We start from the raw sequence: 19,288 nt of genomic DNA, 5'->3' as shown, positions 1-19,288 counted from the left end.
GTAAAATTTATCAACTTTAAAAAAAAAGGCTTCTGTTTATTGTATCATTGTAGATGAATCCTTCCCTTTCCTGAATTTAGAAAGTTATTTTTCCTATATTTCTAAAGAGTATGTATTGGTTAATAATTTTGCTTTTTCATACTTTCATCTTTAATCCACCTGGAATTTATTTTTGCATATGCTGTGAGACATAGCTTAATTTCATTTCTTCCCATGGGGATAGTCATCTCAAAACTACTTATTGAAAAGTACATTGTTTCCAATGATTTACAATGTCCCTATGTCACATAAGTTTGCATACCTTTCACTTCTTATTCATTCTTGCCTTGGCTACTCTTGATCTTCTACTGTTTTGAAGAATGTCTCTTAATTTGGTTCTTTTTAATGTTTCTTCAGGATTAGATTCTGGGGATACATTTTTACCAGGACTACTGCAGAAATGATATGTCCTCAATACAGCCTTTCAGGAAGCACATGATATTTATTTCTCCTGTTACTGATAACGTAAATAGGATCACTTGGTTAAGTTGCTGTTTATCAGGTTTCTCAACTATAAACTACTATTTTTTCCCCTTGTAATTACTTTGAGACTATGTAAGTCTCCTGTTTCTTACCAGACTTTCACCCACTAGATTTAGAACGACTGGTCTAACCTATGAGGGAAGAGTGATTATCTTTTGTTTCATAGCAATGCATATGTCAGACTGTAAGAAGGGGAACCATCAGTGAAAGCAAAATGTACTAGTCAGGATGGGCTAGGTTATGCTTCTACAACAAACAACCCTCAAATCTCAGCAGCTTAACATAACAAAAGTTGATCTATTTTGCTCTCCATGTTCCTTTGGTTGTCAGGGGGTTTCTGCTCACTCGGGGACACAGTCTGACTGAGGTTCATCTTGACAAAGGCTTTCATAACTGCTGAGGTAGAAAAAGGGAACAAGGTCAATTGTGCATTGTCTCTTAAAGCTTCTACCTGGAAGTGAAACATCACCTCTACTACACATCACTGACCAAAGTAAACCTTCAAGTGGGAGCAGTGAGTACAATCCTATAATGTGCTCAGGAGAGTAAAACTGGAATGGTTGAACAGGCCCCAGGACTCAACACTTTATATCCCAGAGTTTAGGTTTTAGCTAAATAGATTGCAGTAAATTGAACTGTTCTTCCCCATTTTTTCTCTCTTTTGGAAGGGAGAATGTGTTGATATACTCCTTCCTCCTCCCCACCCTCCTTGACTTCAGGCCTGGCCCTGTGACTGCTTTGACCAATGGAACATGAGCAGGTGACAGGATTTCAGCTCTGGGCAGAAGCTTCAAAATCTAGGGCAGGGGACTTCCCTGGTGCCCCAGTGATTAAGAATCCACCTTCCAGGGGCTTCCCTGGTGGCACAATGGTTAAGAATCCTCCTGCTAATGCAGGGGACACGGGTTCAAGCCCCGGTCTGGGAAGATCCCACATGCTGCAGAGCAACTAAGCCCGGGCGCCACAACTACTGAGCCTGCACTCTAGAGCCCGCAAGCCACAACTACTAAGCCCACATGCCACAACTACTAAGCCCACATGCCACAACTACTGAAGCCCACGCACCTAGAGCCCATGCTCCGCAACAAGAGAAGCCACTGTAATGAGAAGCCCGTGCACTGCAACGAGGAGTAGCCCCCGCTCACCACAACTAGAGAAAGCCCGCACACAGCAACAAAGACTCAACACAGCCAAAAATAAATAAATTAAAAAAAAAAAAAAAGAATCCGCTTTCCAATGCAGGGGACACAGGAGGTTCGATTCCTGGTGGGGGAACTAAGATCCCACACGCTGCGGAGCAAGTAAGCCTGTGTGCTGCAACTACTGTGCCCGCATGCTCTAGACCCCGTGCACCACAACTAGAGAGCCCACGTGCCACAACTACTGAGCCCGCATGCTCTGGAGCCTGTGCACCACAATGAAGAGCCCACGTGCTGCAACAAAAGATCCCGCATGCTGCAAGGAAGATCTCGTGGGCTGCAACTAAGACCCAATGCAGCCAAATAAAATAAAGAAATTAAAAAAACAAAAAAAATCAACCTTCAAACTAAAAAAACAAAAAATAAAATCTAGGGCACAATTCATCCCAGTGTGTGGAAATAATTGCCCCTTTGCTATGGACTGAATGTTTGTGCCCCCCCTCCCGCCCCAAACTTATATGCTGAAGCCCTAACCCTCAATGTGATGGTATTTGGAGGTGAGACCTTTGGGAATAATTAAGTTTAGATGAAGTCATGAGGGCAGGGCTCTCATGATAGGATTAGTGTCCTTATAAGAAGAGGAGGAGACTGGAGCTTACTCTTCTCTCTGCCATGTAGGGACACAGTGAGATGGTGGCCATCTGTAAGCCAGGAAGAGAGCTCTCACCAGAACTTGACCATGCTGGCAACCTGATCTTGCACATCTAGCCTCCAGAACTGTGAGACATAAATTTCTATTGTTTAAGCCACCCATTTTATGGTATTTTGTTATGGCAGCCCAAGCTGATTAAAATACCCTTCCTCTTCTCACCCTCTACCATGAGAATACCCCAGAGAAAGGCCACTCCTTTATCTTTCATGGGTTCTGGAAAGGGAAGACATGTAGAACCAAGCTGAGCACAGCCCATCTGAGTCCATCAAAGTTGAAGCTGACCTGTAACCCCAAAGAAATGTGAAGAAGAAATAAATATTTTTGTTCTTGTAAGACACTAAGATTTGAGGTTGGTTGTTATCTAGGGTGACGGGAGTGAGACACTCTTTTTGAGTGCAAAATTCACAGGGTTTCAAACAACTCAGTAAGCAAGATGAGTGATATTTTTATGCAATGTTTTCAAAAAGGTCACAATTCATGCAAAAAGAATCCATGATGAACAAAATATCAAAAGTTTGAATAAAGACAAGATCAACAGTGCAACCTAGCCAAAGCTCACTAAAGGAAAGAGTTTTGATGCAATGAAAACCCAGGTGGAGTTTCAGCAAATGGTAATGGACAGAAAACTGGTAAGACATAATGAATAAAATGTCAACATCAGTTAGAAACATGTTTCTGAGTTAATGATCCATTATCACATTTCCTGCTTTGTTTTTAGTGAGTTTTTAAAAGCTTTAAACAAATCAAACCTTTTAAACAACAGATTGCAAAAGAAGAGCAAAACAAAAAGAGAAAAAACAAACAAGGGACACATTAGGAATCTAGGCCCAAACTCTACCTTCCTGGAAAGGATTAGGAGCCAATTTGGAGGGGAAGGGTGGTATAGGGACGCCCCCTCCAGCCTGGCAGGGGGAATTCCTTTTATGCTATATGGTTTTCAAAAACAAGGCTTCTGGACAAAAATATAATTCAAAAAGATACATGCACCCCTATGTTTGTAGCAGCACTATTCACAATAGCCGAGATGGAGAAGCAACCTAAATGTCCATCGACAGATGAATGGATAAAGATGTGGTACATATATACAATGGAATACTCCTCAGCCATAAAAAAGAACGAAATAATGCCATTTGCAGCAACATGAATGGAACTAGAGATTATCATACTAAGTGAAGTCCAAGAGAAAGAGAAATACCATATGATATCGCTTATATGTGGAATCTAAAACACGACACAAATTAACATGTCTACGAAACAGAAACAGACTCACAGACATAGAGAACAGACTTGTTGTTGCCAAGGGGTGGGGGTGGGAGAGGGATGGAGTGGGAATTTGGGGTTAGCAGATGCAAACTATTATGTGCAGAACGGATAAAGAACAAGGTCCGACTATATAGGACAGGGAACTATACTCAATATTCTATGATAAACCATAATGGAAAAGAATAAATATAAAAAAAGAAAAAATATATATATCTGAATCACTTTGCTGTATAGCAGAAATTAATACATTGTAAATCAACTATATTTCAATTAAAAAATTAAAATACAAAACAAAAAAGGCTTCACTGTAGGCATATCCAGGTACACTATGTATACCCATAGTATACATAGTATATGTTACAAAATATCTAATGTATGAATGCATTCTACTGCCTGGCTACTTTCTGAGATGGAAAATTCTCTGGTACCAACAGACAAGCAACCAGAAATAGTGGAGTCCCATTCCAACACTGGCCTTAGACTGTATTTCTGGGTTAGTGAAGCTTTGAATTCAGATCTTGATAGGTTCTGGAGCTTGAGACTGTACAGACTCAACTTTGTCATGCAAACCTCCAGAACTATGTAGGGAGACTTCCATCTCACTCTAGAGGCAACAGATAGCTTAGAGTTGGCCTCTAGGTAAGTTACCAACAAACTCCATGTGGTAAGAAGGGATGTTGGTGGATAGTGGAAAATTTCTTTTGATATGATTCACTTGTGTCTTGCTCCATGGTCTTGACATTCCAAAGGCTTTGCTGGCAACAAATACACCAATGCAGAAAGCACTCTTCGAAAGGATTATGGGCAATAATAGCAAGTACCACATTAAGAGAAAGATGGTCTAGTCTTGTTTGTAAAATTTAGTACAGAGACTCCTTTAACTTAGTCAAAGGAGAATTCTGTTACAACCTTGGACCTGGCATGCACTCCTGTTCAAGGGAAAGGCAAAATGGGGGCTCTGAAAGATGAAGCATCTTGTCATTGTTTTGGGTAGGCTCTTTTGGTTTGGAAGTCAGTTCAAGTAACCAGGGGCAAGGAGGGATGAAAGTTGAAGAAAGGAGATAATTCTGAGTATATACAATGGGGAAATAAAAAAGCAATCTCAAAGTTCATGGGAGCGGGAGCTGAAAACCCATCAGGAAACATCGCAACAGCTCTGGGGTCAGATTTCTCTCTCCTTGAGCTTGTTCTCAGCATCTTTGCTCCTCTCATAGCCCCGACACTAGTTTATATAGCTTGTATTCCATTGCATCCTTTCCATTTCTGCTCCTGTAGCTGACTCCCAGTTTCTCAGTATTTCCTAGTTCAAAAAGGTCTTGAACTAGCTGTTTGCCTCAGTTATTATTCTTACTTTTTGGTACCAACGTCCAGGGTCATCAGGAAGCCTATTAAAAGGGTGCCCTTGAATAAAGTGCCCATAGCTGTCACCTGAAGTGTGGGACAAAGAGGAGAGACACTTGGTATAAAATGGCTCCCTGTGTGCAGTACCTTTAGCAGGGGCTATAGGAGGGGCAGTTTCCTCAGAACTGGATAGGGTTGTGGCAGGCACCAGGATGATTCTCCAATATGGTGCAAAGATGAGGTTCTTTATATCGAGGCTGCCAGACCTTCTGGTGATGTGGACACCCCTGTGGGAGCTCCAGGTATAAGAAAGTGTGGGTAGTTTACACTTGTTCAGTATCTATGGCCATTCATATAATGAGACAAAAAGCTTCTGGAAGGAATGATGATGTTAATTCCCTGATTTCACAGGAGTTAAGCCATAGGATTCCTGAGAAAATAAGAAGCCAGGCAAAGCAACTGACTGAGCCCAAAGTCGCCTGCATCCTTTCAGGAGCCCAAGGTCCTGAAGATACAAGACCACTCTCTCAGCCTTAATCAAAGCCGCTGCTCTCCGAGGGCATCAGACAGCCTTTGCACAAAGCACTCTCCTTTGAGTTGACTAGTCTTACTCCATGCTTCAATGACAACTTCTGTTGAGTTTAGATACTAATTTTCTGACTCTTGACTGCCCCCAGTCCATGTTTTGTATGGGTTATGACCAAATTCTGTATCTAGGCACCTACCTCAACATACGTGATCCAACAAAACTTGAGTAATCTAAAAGTCTAACTCTGTAAGACTTGTCTGCATACATTCCTATCATGACATGATTACTCCCAAATTGTGGAAATGATCATGTGTTAAAATATTCAAATTTAACCCTATTATTAACTAGTAAGGAATGAAAAATGAATTAGAAATTATTACAATTATTGAGTACTTTATATATTATTTCATTTCAGATTTACAACCAACCCTATGAGGTACCATTATCTCCATTCTACATGGAAAGGAACCAAGACTCAGAACAATGAGGTGGCTTGCTCAAGGTCCCCAGACAGCAGGTGCAGCGGTAAGGTTTTAACCCAGGTGTTGTCCGACTCCAAAGCCCAGTCTTTCCACTACACAATGCTGCTTCTCTAGAGCGGGTTTAAATGAATGAGAAGAGTTGATTATGCTGAATCACTCAACTTTGTACAGATGAGTTTGAGTAACATTTTAACTTTATTTTCAGGAGTGGCCCAATAAGGCTGTACTTGGTCAATCCTACAGACATAATCTAGGGTCTAGGGGTAACTTAAAGAACATTAATAAATACACAAACACACGCATACATACCCAGTATTAGAAATGATTTAAAAAATCAGACCTTAGCTCAAAAAGATGAACCACAGTTAACCTTTATTGTTCTTTAGAAATGAACTTTCCACAATATTAATAAATCTCATTTTTAGCTCTGCTTTGAAGTACTGATACCACTGAAGTAACCTTTTTCTTCTCTGAATCTTTTCTTGTAAAATTATAGTTTTCTCTTTTTCTAAAATAGCAGGAAGTTCCTTCCAGTTCTTAATAAAGATAAAGGGAGCATTCATGGACTTGAGTAACTGCAGAGGAGCATTATGGTAAACAGACGAATTTGCACAGCTGCCAGCTGTCATTATGTCTTCTACCACGGGAACGGAGCCATAGGAGCAAGCCTCATATATTCTGTAACACTCCGTGTTCACTCCTGCTGGGCACAATGTGAGATCACTCTGAAGCAGGGCATCTTGATAATTCTTAAGGCTTTCATTTGTTTCTTGAGGCTGCCACCTAGAAAATCAGAAAAAAACCTGAAGTTTTCACTGTACTAAGCATAACTTTTGTGGAAGAAAATATTTTTTCTTTTAATGTTGGTTACAAGAAATGGTAAACACATTATAGAGATGGCAGGCAGAAGAGATGAATAAAATCTTGCCCAAATAGATTTCTTGAAAATATTTAAGAATTTGAGAAGTTTACAGCTACACATTTAAAAAAATCTAGTGGCCATACAATTTCTGAATGAAATTATATCAGCCAAAATTTTGTGAGTGCTTGTCTTCTTTCTCTACCTCACCCTCCATCCAAATTCCTGCCCTTATGGAGCTTATTATCACAGTTCTAGTGGTGGAGACAGACAGTAACCAGGTCAAGTCAGTAAATTATTTAGAAGGTGTTAAGTGCTGTGTGGAAAAATAAAGCAGAGAAGTGAGGCGGGAGTTTTTGGTAGGATGGTATTGCAACTGTAAATAGGTGATCAGGGAGTGTCTCACTGCATGGGCATCTGAGAGGGGAGCCAGAGGTGAGGAAGCAAACCACACAGATATCTGGGGGAAGAAGAGAGCACAGAGCAAGCATAAAGGCCATGAGATGGCATGTGCCAGGCATGTTCAAGGGACAGCAAGGAAGCCAGGGTGGCTAAAGCAGGGTAACTGAAGGGGAGAGGTGTAGAAGATGAAGTCAGAGCACCCATCACACAGAGTTTTGATCAGAGGGGTAACTGACATCATCTATGTTTTATCAGAATCTATCTGGCTGTTGTGTTGAGAATAGATTGTATGGGGCAAGGGTAGAAGCTGAGAGGCTAGTTAGAAAACTAGATGTTCCCTCCTGACTGTTCCTATTTTCTCAGTGAAATAAGCAATAGGGTCATAAGGTAAGAGCAGTTGGGAAGAGACAAGAAGGTATGAAAGTCTTCCAGGAGAGAGGAAGAATACATGGACAAGGGAGATGGATGACTGCTGGACACTCAAGGGTCAAGGTCATATATATATATATATATATTTTTTTTAAATAAATTTATTTATTTTTATTTTTGGCTGCGTTGGGTCTTTGTTGCTGTGTGCGGGCTTTCTTTAGTTGCGGCGAGCAAGGGCTACTCTTTGTTGCAGTGTGCAGGCTTCTCACTGGGTGGCTTCTCTTGTTGTGGAGCATGGGCTCTAGGCACACGGGCTTCAGTAGTTGTGGCACGTGGGCTCAGTGGTTGTGGCTCGTGGGCTCTAGAGTGCAGGCTCAGTAGTTGTGGTGCACAGGCTTAGCTGCTCTGCGGCATGTGGGATCTTCCCGGACCAGGGCTCGAACCCGTGTCCCCTGCGTTCGCAGGCGGATTCTTAACCACTGCGCCACCAGGGAAGCCCAAGGTCATATATTTAAAGTGAGATCAATTGGTACCTTTCTCCAAGTGTGTTTGGCTGCACGGGTGAAGGTATGGAGCAGGTAAGAGAGCTGGATTTAACCAGAGTTAGGGTTTGCTAGATTAAGGAACTAGGAAGCTGAATGTATATGCAGTCATGATTGATTATGAAATTTAAGTGGGTAAAGAATAAAGTAAAGATGAGGTGGGTGAAGGACAATGAAAAGGTATTAGGAACAATGAACTGTAAGTCCCAAGTAAATTGCTGATGTCAGATTATTACAGGGAATGAGCTGGAATGATAGAAAATGATGTTTACAGAGAGAGATGCTGGAATTTGAGATCATGCAGTATGTGTAATCATAAGGTCTAGGAAATGACCATGACAGTGAATGGCTGAGGTCAAGTGGAGACCCAGATCACTGTGGGAGAGGAAGTAAAGGAACTGCAAGACCAGTGTGATGGAAAGACCATCTATGTGGATTTGGGAATCACTAAGAATGAGGCTGCAAAAATGTCGGAGAGAGTGAGAGTATGCCACGAACTAGACTCTTCAAAGAATTAAGGGGATAAACCCAAGGGTCAGTATATGATTTCTCTTTTCTTTTAGGAGTTTTTTAAAAATTAATTTTATATTGGAGTATAGTTGATTTACAATGTTGTATTAGTTTCAGGTGTACAGCAAAGTGAATCAGTTATACATATATATATCTCCACTCTTTTTTTAAGAGTCTTTTCCCATGTAGGCCATTAGAGAATATTGAGTAGAGTTCCCTGTGCTATAAATAGGTTCTTATTAGTTATCTACTTCATATATAGTAGTGTGTATATGTCAATCCCAGTCTCCTAGTTTATCCCTTCCCCCTTATGATTTCAAAGAGAAAGAATAATGGATAGTTTTGTCTGCTGGTATGAGATTCAAAATTGGAGGTTTTAGGGAGGGAAAAGGGAGAGTGGTCTGGAAGCAGCAATGAGAAGCAAGGAGGACACCTACTCCACCTCCTGGCTCAATGGTAGGAGAGGGATTTCAAGAATAATTCTGTTCCCACAGTAAGCTTTGTTATTTTGCCCTCACTCATTCCATTCTAGGCACACTGTCCCTTGTTCCTCACACATAGTAAGCATGCTTCCACCTTAGGCCTTTATATTTGCTCTTCCCTCTGCCTGGGCAACTCTTCTCCCAAATAGACATGAGGCTCACCCCTCTGCCTTTTTCAGTCCTGTGCTTAAATGTAAACTTCTAACTAGCACTTTCCTTGGCTATTCTAAAATATCAAATGCTCCACTCCTGATCCCAAGTCCTCTCTACATTCCCCTCCTCTGCTCAATTTTTTTACATGGTATTTATCACCGTCTGACACTATATATATATGACACAATATATTTTATTGGTTTGCCTCCTCCAATAAGCATTTAAGTTCTAAGAGGGCATGGACTCTTTTGACTGTTTTGCTCACTGCTCTATCCCTTTATGGCTAAAATAGTTTTTGGCATATAGCAGTTGCTTGAAAAATATTTGTTGACTGAATGGATATAATATGATTACACTAGCCATTAGAGAAATGCAAATCAAAATTACAATGAGGTATCACCTCACACCAGTCAAAATGGCCATCATCAAAAAATCTACCAACAATAAATGCTGGAGAGGGTGTGGAGAAAAGGGAACCCTCCTGCACTGTTGGTGGGAATGTAAATTGATACAGCCACTATGGAGAACAGTATGGAGGGTCCTTAAAGAAACTAAAAATAGAACTACCATATGGCCCAGCAATCCACTACTGGGCATATACCCTGAGAAAACCATAATTCAACAAGAGTCATGTACCACAATGTTCATTGCAGCTCTATTTACAATAGCCAGGACATGGAAGCAACCTAAGTGTCCATCGACAGATGAATGGATAAAGAAGATGCGGCACATATATACAGTGGAATATTACTCAGCCATAAAAAGAAACAAAATTGAGTTATTTGTAGTGAGGTGGATGGACCTAGAGTCTGTCATACAGAGTGAAGTATGTCAGAAAGAGAAAATCAAATACCATATGCTAACACATATATATGGACTCTAAAAAAAAAAAAGTTCTGAAGAACCCAGGGGCAGGACAGGAATAAAGATGCAGACGTAGAGAATGGACTTGAGGACACGGGGAGGGGGAAGGGTAAGCTGGGATGAAGTGAGAGAGTGGCATGGACATATATACACTACCAAATGTAAAATAGATAGCTAGTGGGAAGCAGCCGCATAGCACAGGGAGATCAGCTCAGTGCTTTGTGACCACCTAGAGGGGTGGGATAGGGAGGGTGGGAGGGAGATGCAAGAGGGAGGGGATATGGGGATATACATATACATATAGCTGATTCACTTTGTTATACAACAGAAACTAACACAACAGTGTAAAGCAATTATATTCCAATAAAGATGTTAAAAAAAATATATGATTGCGCTAGCAATACTGAATGGATATGATTACACTAGCAATAGAGTCAGGATTTCTTTTTTTCCCTTTTTTTTTTTTTGTATTTCTATGCCTGATTGATTGGTTATTTTTTACAATTTCCAACCCCTTTTCTTTGAATGAAAGATTTCTTAAATTGTATAATGCTTTATAATTTTCAAAAGTTTCACACACATAATTTCATATAATCACATAATAACCCTTCTTCCTCCTCTACCTCTAAATTGCCTCTCCTGCTTCCCTCTCCTCACTGGTAACCACTAGCTTGTTCTCTGTATCTGTGAGTCTGCTTCTTTTTTGTCTTATTCACTAGTTTGTTGCATTTTTAAGACTCCACATTAAGTGATATTAAACAGTATTTGTCTTTCTCTGTCTGACTTATTTCACTTAGCATAACACCCTCCAAGTCCATCCATGTTGCTGCAAATGGCAAAATTTCGTTCTTTTTTATGGCTGATTAGTATTCCATTATATATATATACCACATCTTCTTTATCCATTCATCTGTTGATGGATGCTTGGTTTGCTTCCATATTTTGGCAGTCGTAAATAATGCTTCTATGAACATTGGGGTGCATGTATTGGTATCTTTTCAAATTAGTGTTTTTGTTTTTTTTCCAGTTTTTTTGTTTTTGTATATACCCAGGAATGGAACTGCTGCATCACGCAGTGGTTCTATCTTTAGTTTTTTAAGAAATCTCCATACTGTTTTCCACAGCAGCTGCACCAGTTTACATTCCTACCAACAGTGCCCTTGTCTCCACATCCTCGCCAATATTTGTTACTTGTGCTCTTTTTTTTTTTTTTTTTAAAGATTTATTTATTTAATTGATTGATTGGTTGCTATGTTGGGTCTTCGTTTCTGTGCTAGGGCTTTCTCCAGTTGCGGCAAGCGGGGGCTACTCCTCATCGCGGTGCACGGGCCTCTCAGCATCGCGGCCTCTCCCGTTGCGGAGCACAGGCTCCAGACGTGCAGGCTCAGTAGTTGTGGCTCACAGGCCCGGTTGCTCCGCGGCATGTGGGATCCTCCCAGACCAGGGCTCCAACCCGTGTCCCCTGCATCCGCAGGCAGACTCTCAACCACTGCGCCACCAGGGAAGCCCTATTTGTGCTCTTTTTGATAGCCATTCTGACAGGTATAAGGTATAAGCCATTCTGACAGGTATGAGGTGATATCTCATTGTGGTTTTGCTTTGCATTTCCCTGATGATTACCAATGTTGAGCATCTTTTCATGTGTGTGTTGGCCATCTGCATTTCCTCTTTGGAAAAATGTCTTTTCAGTCCTTCTGCCCACTATTTAATCAGGTTGTTTGCTTTTTTGATGTTGAGTTGGATGAGCTGTTTATATATGTTGGATATCAACCCCTTATCAGTCGTATCATTTGCAAATATCTTCTCCCATTCAGTAGGTTGTTTTTTCATTCTGTTGATGGTTTCCTTTGCTGTGCAAAAGGCTTTTAGGTTTAATTAGGTCCCATATGTTTATTTTTGCTTTTGCTTCCTTTACTTTAGGAGACAGATTCAAAAAAATATTGCTGTGATTTATGTCAAAGAGTATTCTGCCTATGCTTTCTTCTAGGAATTTTATAGTATCTGGTCTTATATTTAGGTCTTTAATCCATTTTGAGCTTATTTTTTTTATGGTGTTAGCAAATGTTCTAATTTCATTCTTTTACAGGTAGCTGTCCAATTTTCCCAGCACCACTTATTGAAGAGAATGTCTTTTCTCCATTGTATATTCTTTCCTCCTTTGTCATAGCTAAATTGACCATAAGTGTGTGGGTTTATTTCTGTGCTCTCTAGTCTGTTCCATTGATCTATGTGTCTGTTTCTGTGCTGGTACCATACTGATTTGATGACTGCAGCTTTGTAGTATAGTCTGAAGTCAGGGAGCGTGATTCCTCCAGCTCTGTTTCTCTTTCTCAAGATTGTTTTGGCTATTTGGGGTCTTTCGTGTTTCCATACGAATTTTAAAATGATTTGTTCTAATTCTGTGAAGAATGCCATTGATATTTTGATAGGGATTGCATTGAATCTGTAGATTGCATTGGATAGTATGGTCATTTTAACAATATTAATTTTTTCAATCCAAGAACAAGGTATATCTTTCCATCTGTTTGTGTTATCTTCAATTTCTTTCATCAGTGTCTTATAGTTTTCTGAGTGTAGATCTTTTACCTCCCTAGGTAGGTTTATTCCTAGGTATTTTAGTCTTTTTGATGAGATGGTATATGAGATTGTTTCCTTAATTTCTCTTTCTCATAGTTCATTGTTAGTGTACAGAAATGCAACCAACTTCTGTATATTAATTTTGAATCCTGCGACTCTACTGAATTCATTGATGAGCTCTAGTAGTTTTCTGGTGGCGTCTTTAGGATTTTCTATGTATAGTATCATGTCATCTGCAAATGTGACAGTTTTACTTCTTTCTTTCCAATTTGGATTCCTTTTGTTTCTTTTTCTTCTCTGATTGCTGTGGCTAGGACTTACAAAACTATGTTGAATAAAAGCAGTGAGAGTTGGCATCCTTGTCTTGTTCCTGATCTCAGAGGAAATGCTTTCAGCTTTTCACCATTGAGTATGATGTTAGCTGTGGATCTGTCATATATGGCTTTTTTATGTTGAGGTATGCTCCCTCTATGCCCACTTTCTGGAAAGTTTTTATCATAAATGGATGCTGAACTTTATCCAAAGTTTTTTCTATTGAGATGATTATATGGTTTTTATTCTTCACTTTTAAAATATTTATTTATTTTATTTATTTATTTTCTTTATTTTTTGGCTGTGTCGGGTCTTAGTTCTGGCACATGGGATCTCTGTTGAGGCATGTGGGAATCTTTCGTTACAGCGCACAGTCTCTTCATTGTGGCGCGCGTGCTTCTCTCTAGTTGTGGTGTGTAGATTTTCTCTCTCTAGTTGTGGCGTGTAGGCTCCAGAACACGTGGACTCTATAGTTTGTGGTACACGGACTCTGTCATTGAGGCACGTGAGCTCAATAGCTGTGGTGTGTGGGCTTAGTTGCCCCGCAGCATGTAGGATCTTAGTTCCCCAACCAGGGATCAAACCCGTGTCCCCTGCATTGAAAGGTGCATTCTTAACCATTGGACCACCAGGGAAATCCTCCCAATTACTGTTTTTGATATCATATTCTACATCTAATTGTTTTGTGTATCCCTTAACTCAGGGGTCCCAACCCCTGGGCCACAGACCGGCAGTGGTCCGTGGCCTGTTAGGAACTGGGCCGCACAGCAGGAGGTGAGTGGCGGGCGAGTGAGCAAAGCTTCATCTGTATTTACAGCCGCTCCCCAATGCTCTCATTACCACCTGAGCTCCACCTCCTGTCAGATCAGTGGCAGCATTAGATTCTCATAGGAGGGCGAACCCTACTGTGAACTGTGCATGTGAGGGATCTAAGTTGCGTGCTCCTTGAGAATCTAATGCCTGATGATCTGAGGTGGAGCTGAGGCAGCGATGCTAGCGCTGGGGAGTGGCTGCAAATACAGATTATCATTAGCAGAGAGGTTTGACTGTACAGAGACCATAATAAATCAATTGCTTGCAGACTCATATCAAAACCCTATCAGTGGGACTTCCCTGGTGGCACAGTGGATAAGACTCCATGCTCCCAATGCAGGGGGCCTGGGTTCAATCCCTGGTCAGGGAACCCTGGTCAGGGAACCAGATGCCACATGCATGCTGCAACTAAGAGTTCACATGCCACAACTAAGGAGCCTGCGAGCCGCAACTAAGGAGCCCCGGACCACAACTAAGGAGTCTGACTGCCTCAACTAAGGAGCCCACGTGCTGCAACTAAGACCCGGCACAACCAAATAAGTAAATTAATTAAAAAAAAAAAAAACCCTGTCAGTGAGTGGCAAGTGACAAGCTGCATCTTATGGAGTAGACTGGACATAAGCAACACACTTCGGGTGTCACTGTCTCCCATCACCCCCAGATGGGACCATCTAGCTGCAGGAAAACAAGCTCAGGGCTCCCACTGATTCTGTATTATGGTGAGTTGTATAATTATTTCATTATATATTACAATGTAATAATAATAGAAATAAAGTACACACAGTAAATGTAATGAATGCACTTGAATCATCCCCAAACCATCAACAGCCCCACCACCCCAAGTCTGTGGAAAAACTGTCTTCCACAAAACTGGTCCCTTGTGCCAAAAAGGTTGGGGACTGCTGCCTTAACTGCTTATCATGGATATGGAGGATTTTACTACTTTTGTATTTTAACCTCCCTACCAGCTTCGTGTGTGGTGATTTCCTACTTTCACTGTATGTTTGCCTTTACTTCTTTCATTTTGTAATCTTCTTCTTTCTAGTTGCGGCATTTTCTCTTTTCACTTAGAGAAGTTCCTTTAACATTTGTTGTAAGGCTGGTGCTGTACTCTTTTCGCTTCTGTTTGTCTGTAAAGCTTTTGATCACTCCATCAAATTTGAATGAGAGTCTTGCTGGGTAGAGTATTCTTGGTTGTAGTAGAGTCAGGCTTTCTAAAAGAGAGTATCTGCTCCAATTAATGTATTTCTAGATCTAAAAGGACATTTTTTTTTAGGCATTACTTCTCTGATGACTCTGCTTTACACATGAAACTCCATTTATTTATCTAAAAATAAAATAAATGATCCCCAAATTTCTTCCTTCAGTCCATGAACACCTGTTTCATGATTACCATGTAAAAGATGGAAGAAAGTTAACCCAGTTAAATCCATCCATTCATCCATCCATCCATCCATCTATTCCCCACTTATCCTGGCCTACTTTATTCAAGGTCCTATGTTACATCTGGGGATTCAAAGAAGAATAGTACATGGCCTCTGTCCTCAGGGTGGTGTCAGGTTCCTGAAGGTGTGAGGAGTATGGCATGCCAGTCTTGGAACACTGAACTGGTTTGCCGAACATCTCAGAGATGAACCTAAGACCGTTACTGTCATTTACAATCTCCTGTGTTCAAATCTGACTAACAAATATTATTGAGGAAACCTGAACAATTGACATTTGCATATGACAGTTACCAGCATTCCCCTTCAAGATGGACTATAGGAGAGTCTCTCTATTTTTAATGTATATAACATAGTTTCTTCACAACTTTAATTACTAATGTATCTTCTGGAGAAAGACTGGTATTAATGGAGTTAAAAATGTCTGTGAAAACCTGTGCTGTCACACAAAGCAACTCTCAGATTGGAGACAAAATGGATGAATCAAGTAGACATAGAACTTACTGTTCTCTTGCTGAAACCCAACAAAGCTTATCATTCCCATCTTGTTTCAAAATGTTCATTAGTGCTTGTCTGGATGAATTTTCATAAATGGTTCCTACGAAATTACACAAGTATGGTCTTTCATTATGCAGCATTGACCAATTCGCCTCCACCACAGGAAAATTCCTGTATCTATAAAAACAAGTACATGTGAGTTAATAATATATGACAATAGGGCTAGCAAAATTTCCAAAATCCAACATCTTAGGTAGTATGATGATGTAGAGAAAAGAGATTTAAAATATGATTTTCTAAACCCCAAATTATAATTTTCCATTCTTACTTTGGAAAAGTTCCTAAATCTACTGACTTAAAAAAAAATTCTCACTTTGACATCTTTTACAAAATTGCTATAGAGACTATGTGCCTAAAGTGCTTTGTTTTTTATATTCTTCAACTTCCATTACTTACATGAAGTTATAAGACAGGTTGAATTTAAGACCTTAAAGGTATAAAGAATCTTCTACATTCATAATAATCATGATTTAATTAATGTTTTAGGCAGGTGATGGAAAGATTACAGAATACATATTGCTATAACAAAGAACTCCAACTCCAAAGGCTTATCAAGTAGATAAAAAAAAAAACCCTTACATCCCACACAGGAAAGGCCTGTTGCAACTGGCCCATTCTAATGGGCATTTGGTAATTCCAGGCATCAAGTTATGTGCCTGAGCTACAACCTTCACGTAACAGCAAAGCTTAACGTAACAGTTAGTCTATAACAGGTTTTCTCGATCTCAGCATTACTGCCATTTGGGCCAGATAATTCTCCATTGTGGAGGCTGTCCTCTACATTGTAAGATATTTAGCAGCAGCCCTGGCCTCTATCCACCAGATGCCAGTACAACCTCCTCTCTCCACTTGTAACAACCAAATATATCTCCAGACATTGCCAAATATCTCCTGGGGGCGGGGGTGGTGGTGAAATTGCACCTGGTTGAGAACCACTGATCTACAGAAAAGATACTGGCTTTGTCCAACATTACCAGAGTTACTGTGAAGAAGTAATTCTTTTGTTTCAAAACATTTTACAAATATAGGCTCTACACAAGGGATAGATTTTTCAGAGCACCTTAAACTTGGCTATATCTAACAAACCTTTTTGTCTGCCCTATCCTAAGCCTGCTGAGTCAGAATTTTGTTGTGGAAGGCCAGGGAATATGTCTTATTAATGTGCTTTCCTGGTGATATTTGTGTAGCCAACTGGGCAGCAGTCTAAGGTCACATTTTGTAACCAGTGATAAAATAATTCATAACGAACATCTGATTCAAATACAGTATCATATTACTGAGCTATTTCATAATTCATCCATTCAACAAATATTTATTGAGTGCCTACTCTGTAGGCACTGTTTTAGGCTCTACAGATAAAGTAGTGAACAAAAGAGACAAAAATCCCTGCCATCAGGAAGTTTATGTACTAGTGGCAACTTAAAGTCAACTTACTGTTATTCAAAGGCCCTCTATTAACAGAGTGATACAAAATAAGTTTCCAGTTCTATAGAAAGACTTTACATATATTACATACTATTTAATTACCCTTTCTTTTTACACAACAGATTTGTGCAAATTCTATCAGTCTTAGTCGCAGACCTGAGTATATTATAATCCTCCCAAACCCCAGGGTCAGTGTGCTCTTCATTTAATATTGGATCTAAAGTAAGGATTTAAGGGGACTTTGCTGGCGGTCCAGTGGTTAAGACACCACGCTTCCACTGCAGGGGGCATGGGTTCGATTCCTGGTCAGGGAACTAGGATTCCACATGCCATGTGGCATGGCGCCCCCCCCCCCCAAAAAAAATAAAGTAAGGATTTAAGAAAACTCTGTATCTATATAGTTATATAGGTATAGTTATATAGATTCTATAATTGTTTTAAGAAGGTCCGTCTGTCTGCCATCCACTGCTAAACATTTCTGTAAGGTACTATTGATAAACTTGAAAATTTATCCTATGACTTGGGGTTCTAAAATACAAAAATGTAACTCATCTGCTCTCCTCATAAAAGTCTAAAATACTCTAAAAACATCATTATTATTACCAAAGCATGAGACCAAACCATATTTTTGCCCATAGAAAAGGTTGTACATGGCCTCAATGAGCTCAGAAGAACTACATTTATTACAAATTTAAAACACAATCTTGCTGATACAGAAATTCAGATCTTAGAGTCTAAAAACATGTAATAATATTTGGTACTTACGTTGCTACTCCTAAAGGCCACTGAAAAACATCCATGTTATTAATCCAGGGGCTGTCATATATTATGAAAAGTAGTTCCACAGAGCCTCCATTTCTTTTGAGAAACTGGTTTATCCACTCATTATTACAATGTTCATTTCCAAGCAAAACAACAGCAAGATGCTGGAGTTTTTGAGTTTGCACTAAATTTTGTGCATAAAGTAACCACTGGGTGGCATAAAAGACCTTTGCTTTTTCTCTTCCATTTAGAATGAGTACCACATTATTCTCATCAACAGAGAAGTACCCTGGGACCACAGCTGGACCAGTGATGAAGCTGTTAAAAACAAAACAAAAACAAGAGACAAACAAAAAGAGAACAAAAGTATTTGGTATCAGAAGTTTTAAATCATTTTATATAAAGTATATAATGAAACTTAATCCATATTCTTTCTAGAAATAATTTCTATAACACATGTTTTTTTGAACAACTCTGGATGATGGGACATAGATGTAGATTAATGGGAAACTTTGGTTGTAGACAGATTAATTATATGCAAATTTGAAAGTACCCACAGGAAAAAATATTTACCTTATATATCTAGTAAAAGTATAAATATAAAAATTTGAATGGGAAGATATATATAACAAATTCACGATAGTTAGTGGTTGTCTCTTAGGAGGAAGGAAGAGGAAAGGGCCTGAGGAACAATACAAAGAGAGCATTTATTGCCTTTACTGGAAATATCTAATTCTTTTATGAGGAAAGTTAAATATCTGAAGCAAATATGACAGAGAGCCAGAACTTGTTAGTTCTAGGTGGTGGGTAAATGGGAATCTATTGTATTACTCTCTATTATTTAAGGTATTTAAAAAATATCATAAAAGGAATAGATACATTTCATAACTCACATTTCATATTATGTGCTGCTTCGAACAACCAATACCATTGAAATATTTTACACGAATATGTATTAAATACAAAAAATACCATTTAACCTATCGTAAACTTAGTTACAATGGTCCTAGATCCTTTGCAACCTGCTCAAACATTTCTTTATAACTTGCTAGAATCTTTTAATATTTAGTACAAATATGCTGAAATCCTGCTTTTTTTGCTTATTGTTGGGGATAAAAACTAACATTATTAAATGCCTTTTACATACATGATATGTAGGCACTCTGCACAGGTTATCTTTAACCTCCACAACAACTCTGCAGAGGAGATTAGTCCCCCATTTTGCATTTG

General features: G+C 39.6%; 1 protein-coding gene across 1 annotated transcript in view; it reads right to left on the bottom strand.

The window, feature by feature from the left end:
* Positions 1–6,343: 6,343 nt before the first annotated feature.
* The window catches only part of RXYLT1 (ribitol xylosyltransferase 1), a 33,924-nt gene continuing 20,979 nt past the window's right edge, over positions 6,344–19,288 (bottom strand). Inside the window, exons 4-6 of the mRNA XM_036867100.1 lie at positions 18,062–18,376; positions 15,818–15,988; positions 6,344–6,771 (exon numbers count right to left, since the gene is read on the bottom strand). Coding sequence (XP_036722995.1) covers positions 6,354–6,771; positions 15,818–15,988; positions 18,062–18,376 — 904 coding nt within the window. The 3' untranslated portion in view covers positions 6,344–6,353. The remainder of the gene's footprint in view (positions 6,772–15,817; positions 15,989–18,061; positions 18,377–19,288) is intronic.

This window comes from Balaenoptera musculus, chromosome 10 (assembly GCF_009873245.2).
Source record: "Balaenoptera musculus isolate JJ_BM4_2016_0621 chromosome 10, mBalMus1.pri.v3, whole genome shotgun sequence".
In the NCBI taxonomy this organism is placed as follows: domain Eukaryota; kingdom Metazoa; phylum Chordata; class Mammalia; order Artiodactyla; family Balaenopteridae; genus Balaenoptera; species Balaenoptera musculus.
Note: the sequence above shows the minus strand (reverse complement) of the source record. Positions and strands in the feature narration are given on the sequence as shown.